An 8,427-nucleotide genomic window follows, 5' to 3' on the forward strand; every position below is an offset into this window, starting at 1 on the left:
AGGAGGAGGAGGGGCGGAGTGCCAAGGAGGGAGGGAGGAGGAGGAGGAGGGCCAGGAGGAGGATGAGGAGGGAGGAGAGGAGGAGAGGAGGTGCATGAGGGAGGAGAGGAGGAGGAGGGAGGAGGAGGAGGGGGAGGGAGAGGGATGTGTTACATGAGAAAGAGAAAGAAAGAAAGAAAGAAGAAAGAAAAGAAAGAAGAAAGAGAAGAAAGAAAAATCGTACATAAAGAAAGAATAAAGAAAGAAAGAAAGAAAGAAAGAAAGAAAGAAAGAAAGAAAAGAAATACATAAAGAAAGAGAAAGAAAGAAAGGAAATACATAAAGAAAGAGAAAGAAAGAAAGAAAGAAAGAAAGAAAGAAAGAAAGAAAGAAAGAAAGAAAGAAAGAAAGAAAGAAAGAAAGAAAAGAAATACATAAAGAAAGACAAAGAAGAACGAAAGAAAGAAAGAAAGAAAGAAAGAAAGAAAGAAAGAAAGAAAGAAAGAAAGAAAGAAAGGAAATACATAAAGAAAGAGAAAGAAAGAAAGAAAGAAAGAAAGAAAGAAAGAAAGAAAGAAAGAAAGAAAGAAAGAAAGAAAGAAAAGAAATACATAAAGAAAGACAAAGAAGAACGAAAGAAAGAAAGAAAGAAAGAAAGAAAGAAAGAAAGAAAGAAAGAAAGAAAAGAAATACAAAAAGAAAGAAAGAAAGAAAGAAAGAAAGAAAGAAAGAAAGAAAGAAAGAAAGAAAGAAAGAAAAGAAATACATAAAGAAAGAAAGAAAGAAAGAAAGAAAGAAAGAAAGAAAGAAAGAAAGAAAGAAAGAAAGAAAGAACTCTACATGTTCGAGTCTGTATCCAGATTGAAACACAGCCACACTTCCGGATTTGGACTACGCTCCGCCCAACTGAATGTCACATGACAGTCATGCGCTTCAACACTTCCTGGTTTGGAGGCTCGTATAGCAATGCAGGCTTGGGTCCATTTCGTGGTCATTTTAATCATCTTCGGTGAATTATCAGTAGGTAAGAGATGTTATACAATGGATCTGTAGTAGAACTAATGACTAAACATGATTTAAACTCTTCTGTATATAAAAAAAAATCCTTTGTTTGTTTTATCCTACATTGTGGAGTCTGTGCATAATTGAAGTCAATTAGTCAATCATTATTTTATATATTTTTATATAGTGCACAAGTCAAGCAACCAAAAGATCCTGGTCAGTATTATGACTTGATTTAGGAATTAAAGCAGGAAAATGAACAGTGCTGGAAATATAGGACCATATACAGGCGTCACTACTATGCATATCACACCTGGGAGCAATTTAGTGTAGTCCACATACTTGCATGTTTTTAGGAAGATGAACCCAGAGAAAACCGCCTACATGCTTGGGGAGAACCTGCATAAAAAACTACACACAGGCAGTGACTGTACAGACCCTGGAGCTGTGATGCACTGTAACCTGGTGCCACACACTTGCTTACTTGTTAAAGGCTGCATCTTTGTTTTCAGGTGATGAATTTCGCTTTGCATCATATTATGGAGAGCACATGGTCCTGCAGAAAGCTCCAGAGGAAGCCGTGGTGTGGGGATACGGCACAACTGGGGCAGAGGTTCAGATTTCTTTAGCAGGACAACAAAGTGAACAAGTGAAATCTGTTTCTGTCCTTAACGGTGAGTAAAAACAGCTGGTTAAACTGGAAACCGGATGTCCTGCTCGAAGTAATCAATTCTTCAATAATAAACACTTATTGGAAGAGAGTAAATTAAATGCATTCTGCGTTATTTTACTGATGTTAAATCTCTGAAGGTCACTTCAATATTAAACACTGGCATTACATATAATTTCCTTTGTTCTACTATAATTCTATTATTATTATATAATTACCCTTTTTATATGTTATATACACAGATCAGGCATAACATTATGAGCAGTGAGAGGTGAAGTGAATAACACTGATGATCTCCTCATCATGGCACCTGTTAGTGGGTGGGATATATTAGGCAGCCAGTGAACATTTTGTCCTCAGAGTTGATGTGTTAGAAGCAGGAAAAATGGTCAAGCATAAGGATTTGAACGAGTTTGACAAGGGCCAAATTGTGATGGCTCGACGACTGGATCAGAGCATCTCCAAAACTGCAGCTCTTGTGGGGTGTTCCCGGTCTGCAGTGGTCAGTATCTATCAAAAGTGGTCCAAGGAAGGAACAGTGGTGAACCGGCAACAGGGTCATGGGCGGCCAAGGCTCATTGATATACTTGGGGATTGAAAGGCTTGCCCGTGTGGTCCAATCCAACAGACTGTTGCTCAAATTGCTAAAGAAGTCAAGGTGTCAGAATACATAGTGCATGACAGGTCAGGGCTGTTTTAACAGCAAAAGGGGGACCAACACAATATTAGGCAGGTGGTCATAATGTTATGCCTGATTGAAAATAAAAAAAGATTTCAAATTGGTAACAATAATAAGATGGATTATTTCTGCATAGGCATTTGGAAGGTGATTCTTGACCCGGTTCAGGCTGGAGGTCCCTATAATCTGACTGTAGTTCAGAAAGGAATCAAGATTGTACTCACGGATGTGCTGTTTGGAGATGTTTGGTTATGTGGTGGGCAGAGCAACATGGCTTTCACACTTGGTCAGGTGACCGCTCCTTCTCCTTTTTCTCTAAACAGAGATATCATCACTCTCAGAATGCTGCTAAAAACTGTTAAACGAAACTTGTTTTGGGGTTTCTCACAGGTCTATAATGCCTCAGAGGAGCTGGCCATTGCCAGTAAGTTCCCTAACGTGAGGGTCTTCCAGGCTGCACTGGAGAAGAGCAGTGTTGAGTTGACTGACCTTGCAGGTGTGGAGGTTCCATGGTCCCGTCCTACACCAGGTAAGAGCACGGATATCCAAATACTTTTTCTCTATATATACATGATATAAGATCAAGAGGTTCCAGATCTTGACTCCCTGCCATTTAAACAACTAAACAATCTAAAACACTGAAACAAGTCCTAGAATCAGGAACTGATCACTTATAATATTTTAAAACATACGTTTCTAAAAGTTGCTATTGGCTGATTTAAACGTACAGCACACTGCACAGGAAACTGAATTCTCAAATCTGATTGGTCGAATTTTCTATACCATCTGCTCTGACAGTGGTTCCAGCTGTAAAGCAAATGATAAGTTTATTTTAATGTGTCAGGTATAATACTTTATCGTTTCTATAGTAACTGATCCTATAAAACAGATCCTTTTTTTATGTCTTGAACTGATAATGATATGGTAATATTTTATTTTAATAATAATATTTTTTATTTTGCTTTATAAGAAGATTAAAACACTTCAGGACATTCTGTTTTTTGAGAAATAACACTAGATCTGTTTTGTATCCTGCTACATGACACTACCCCGTTGATTATTTTCCTACAGGAGCAAAGTAGCCGTTGCTACTCAAGATGAATTGGTTTCATAGGAGTAATTGTTTTGATTGTGTGTGTAATAGATGTCTGAGTATTCAATAATTCAGTGATTTTTTAAGACGTAGAATACACCGGTACCTACATATGTTTAGAGTTCACATGGGGGATGTGGTAGTTTAGTGGTTAAAGCATTGGACAACTGATGGGAAGGTTGTGAGTTTGAATCTGAGGTCTACAAAGATGCTATTGCTGGGCCCCTGAGCAAGGAGCTTAACCCTCAATTATTCAGTTGTATAAAAAAAAGTCGCTCTGGATAAGAAATGCCAGAAATGTAAATATAGTTTATCCAGTTTTCCAAACTGCTTTACGCAATAAACATAATAAATACTTAGCTACATGTGTATTAGATCCTCATGTATAATAAACACTTTGTATGTAGTCCATTGGTTCTTGGCTCTCACTGTACAATGTCTTTTGATACATTTTCATGTTCACTGAGCTGTGAATTTGCTGCTGTTGTTGGTGTATAATTCGATAATAGATCATCTGTTTTTGCTTTTTGTGTCTGTGATTATAGAGGTCCTGGGAGGAAAGGATTTCACCCACTTCTCAGCCGTGTGCTGGTTGTTCGGACGCTACCTTTACAAGAGCCTGAACTATCCGATCGGGCTGGTGGAGTCATGCTGGAGTGGAACGCCTGTCGAAGCTTGGTCCTCTCTCAGAGCACTCCATCGCTGTGGGCTTAAGGAATCTACCACGAGTTCAAGTTTATCATCATACACTGATGAGTAAGTTTAATTGGAATGGGTGTTTTATGGGATGGGAAAGGTTTTAAGGTAGTCTTACAGTGTTTTTCCGGACTATAAATCTTGGGTGAGTGCAACCCACAAAATTCTGTTTGATTACCAAAGAGATTTCTATTATATACAGTAGACTTTTGTTGCACTTTGTTTGACATATACTTTTAAGGCAAGCTACTACAGGCAGAATTGTGTTTAGTTGATTTTCTTCCCAGGTTTATGGATAAATTGCATCTATAGTATGTCTCTTCTTCAACAAATCTCAACAGAGAAACAGTGTTTATTTCACTGTCTGCTTCTGACCACTGAATCATTTTTAATTAAAAGTCATAGTGTCATAAATCTAAAAAGCTTCTTTCCAGATATATACAGTCTTTCAGTTTCGCAGAAAAGCGTTTTCCTCAAAATTCATTTTTCTATTCACCAAACAAACCAAAGAAATCAGTTTCCCGCATTCAAGAAAAAATTTTACATGTTCAATTTTATCCCAAATTAGAAGGTTATTTCCCACAAAATTTACATAGAGAAAAAGGCTTTTTTTAAATAATTTTTTTTTTCTTTGAACTAAAAAATAAATGCAAAAATTTTCAATATTTAAATATGATAACAATCTTCACAATTAAATAAATATTTGAATTTTTAAATAATAATAATAATAACAATAATAATAGTATAATATAATTGTAATAAAATAATAATAATAACAATAATAATAGTATAATATAATTGTAATAAAATAATAATAACAATAATAATAGTATAATATAATTGTAATAAAATAATAATAATAATAATAACAATAGTTTTTTGGGGGTTTTTTTTACATATGCAAATGTATGCAGATTTATTTGGACAAAGCTCATTTGCATAAATAAGTGTACATTTTTGTAAAAATATGAGCAAAATCAGACCTGTGGTGTCTTGTCTTGATGCATCAGCCATGTTTATTTTACATGATGCTTGGTTGAGCTACATTTCTGCAGCTGTGATTTTGTTTGGTGTACAATGATCTTTATAAATTTTACAAGCTGAATTCCGGCTATGTTTGGTTATTTTCCATTTATTTCTAACAGTTGATGCATACTAGTTTTAAGTTTGGCTAATATGGTAGTAGCCGGTCAATGTTTCGATATTTATTGGCTAATTCTATCCTCATTCTGTCCACTGTGATCTTCACTGTGCGTGCAAAGTGACCTGATCGAGTGGAGCAGTACGGTGTTATGGAATGCCATGATCCACCCTCTGCTCAACATGACCATCAAAGGAGCCATATGGTACCAAGGTATTGATTCTCAAATATTTTTAGAGAACCACAGCATGTAATAAAGTGTGGCATGGCTTAGCGTTGCCCTGCTGTTTTTCTCAGGTGAAGCCAACGCCCAGTTCAACCAGGACAAATACTCGTGCACTTTCCCAGCTATGATCGATGACTGGAGGATGGCATTCCATGAAGGATCAGAGGGCCAGACTGCACAAGATTTTCCGTTTGGATTTGTACAGGTACCGTGCAGAATCATAGCTTTGATCATTCGCCGTAAACCACCGCAATGCCGAAATCTCCATTCCGATATAAAAGTGTGATTAGGTTGTTATAACTGTTGTAATTTGTCATTAAGTACTTCACTTCATGTCAGAACGTGAGTAATTACAAGGTTTCAACTTGTAATAATTGCTCACGTCTTTATCCAAGTTGCAATCAAACAGGATTAAACCTAGGATATGATCTGACCGCATCTTATATTACATTAGAAATAAACATGTCCGCAAAAATGGCAGCTGCGTCGATTGTTAAGGTAATTAAATGTGAATAGGATCTAACAAAAAAACAGCATGAGTAAAAATGCATATATTTTGTCCTCAACTTCTGATGATTTGGCTCTTCCCAGCTGAGCACCTATAGGAAGGTCCATAATGATGGTTTCCCAGAGATTCGATGGCACCAGACAGCAGACTACGGCTTTGTTCCAAATGAGCGCATGAAGAAAACTTTCATGGCTGTCGCTGTGGACTTGCCAGACATTTTTTCACCCTGGGGCAGGTACTGTATGTGTGTGTCTGTGTTTGTAGATAAATATACACAAATACCCTGCAATTGTGAGTGTGTTTTATAGGCAATAATGTATAAATTAAAAAATAATTATTTTATTTGTATGTTCTCCCCGTGCCTACATGGGTTTACTCCTGGTACTCCGGTTTCCTCTCACAGCCCAAAAAACATGTACATTAGGTTGATTTGGTAATTCTAAATTGCCCATAGGAGTGAGTGTGAGTGTTTGTGCTTGTCTGTCTATATGTGTGGCCCTGTGATGGACTGGCGACCTGTCCAGGGTGTACCCCTGCCTTTCGCCCAATGTGTCCTGGGGTAGACTCCAGCAGATCCCCGTGACCCTAATTAGGAATAAAGTGGGTATTGACAATGGATGAATGGATAATTTTATTTGTAAAAGGGAAAATCATATGTCTTACGGGTGTATTGTCTGCCATAAAAAACTGAAAGAACAGGAAATAATTGGGTGTAAAATTGTGTGTGTGTGTGTCTGTGTAGCATTCACCCACGATATAAACAGGATGTGGCGAACAGGCTGGTGCTCGGTGCACGAGCTGTAGCCTATGAGGAAACAGGGGTGTCCTTCCAGGGTCCTTTTCCCAACCAAGTCTTGATTGACAACAACACCATTATCATCACTTATGATCAAAAAATCAGAGCCACACTTTCCACTGACATTTTCGAGGTACTGGTTTTATTTTATTTATCATCAGGTATTATTTATTATTTTTATTTGCAAGTAAAATGTCAGGGCTTTCTCTGTGATGATGATGATGATACACAAATTAAGCTTAAAGTGGAGTCATTTTCCATCATCTGATTACTTGTGTGTTGCCTCAATAACAGATCTGCTGCTCTGAGGAGAAGAAACAGTGTAGCTCGTGTTCCCATTGGATTCCTGTCCCAATGAAGGAACAGGGAAGTGATTACGTCTTGGTAACAATAGCTAAGTGTCCCCTTGACAACGTAGCTGCTTTGCGTTACGCATGGAGTGACTGGCCGTGTGCTTTTAAAGCATGTCCCATCTACAGCGCAGACGGAGTCTTACCTGCACCACTGTTCATCCTTAACCGCTGGCCAGCAGAGAGCTGATGATGCACAATCAAGAAACTTTCCCTCTGCACATGTGAAATACTTTCAAGACATGCTGCATGGTTGATCACACTAATGCATGTCTTGGTCAATGCTGGATATTTTTCTACAGATCAGGGATTAAGATACAGAGAGGGTTATGAGATTAAATCCCGGAACTGATGTATAGGGTGAACTAGGTAGTGGGTAGGAATTGGTATGACAAGACTGAGGGGAAAAACAGCAGGTTAGAAAAGATATACAAGAAATTTGAATGTGTGAAGAAATACTGAGTTTATTAGGTACTAGTACCAAATATGGCTGCAGATAATAGGCAGTAGTCAACGATTTTGTTCCAGAAGTATTTATGCTGTGAAAAAATTACACATTTTCAGAGTTTGTCTGCATGATTGCCAGATTTCTCTTAGGTAGACATGTTTAAGGTGGGGGGGTTTTCAATAGCATCTAAACCAGTATCATGAAACACAAGCACATGCAGAATGAAGAAGGAACTTGCGTTTATCCTTTTTGCTGAAATGCACGTACAACGTAACGTTCATTTTTAAAAAATATAGAATGATAAATAAAATAAAAAATATATATGAATGACAAGATGCCAAGCATTAAGCTAAACATCTCCCACCCTCTTTATTGAGAAGCTTATAAAATAGCACTTGATGATTTTTTTTTAGATTTTCAGCCGACAATTTACAAACAAATTTTATGAAACTACAAAACCACAAGCTGCCAAATCGAGGTCATGGCATCATAATATGTATGCAAGCTCAGTCAGACCCAAAAAAGCCAAATGATGCACTTTATGTGTCTAAGCTGCTACTCCATGATCAACCAGCAGGTGGGAATATTGTCAAAGCATGCAGACAAGGTTACGTGTCTGAATTTTCTAAAGGTTATGAAATGCGAGTGTTAATTTATTTGCACTCATTATTTTTCTTCATTTGCAGTATGAAGGCAATAAGTAAATGTATAAATATAATTGACTGCAAAATATGTTTATTAAACCAATTAAATCGGATAGATTTGTTATGACATCTGTATCATGTTGACTTGCTTTTCACTCCGATGAACAAACCACAGTAAAGTGTTAAGATTTACTG

The 8,427-nt window shown here is 37.3% G+C and overlaps 1 protein-coding gene across 1 annotated transcript; it reads left to right on the forward strand.

Annotated features, from left to right (window-relative positions):
- Nucleotides 1-856: 856 nt before the first annotated feature.
- On the forward strand, nt 857-8,427 carry siae (sialic acid acetylesterase). Its single transcript, XM_058388364.1, has 10 exons — nt 857-1,003; nt 1,494-1,655; nt 2,467-2,621; nt 2,721-2,859; nt 3,969-4,179; nt 5,382-5,473; nt 5,558-5,691; nt 6,078-6,229; nt 6,737-6,923; nt 7,085-8,427. The coding sequence occupies exons 1-10, from the start codon at nt 946-948 to the stop codon at nt 7,328-7,330; spliced, it is 1,536 nt and encodes a 511-aa protein (XP_058244347.1). The 5' UTR covers nt 857-945; the 3' UTR covers nt 7,331-8,427.

Source organism: Hemibagrus wyckioides, linkage group LG04 (assembly GCF_019097595.1).
Source record: "Hemibagrus wyckioides isolate EC202008001 linkage group LG04, SWU_Hwy_1.0, whole genome shotgun sequence".
NCBI classification, from domain to species: Eukaryota; Metazoa; Chordata; class Actinopteri; order Siluriformes; family Bagridae; genus Hemibagrus; species Hemibagrus wyckioides.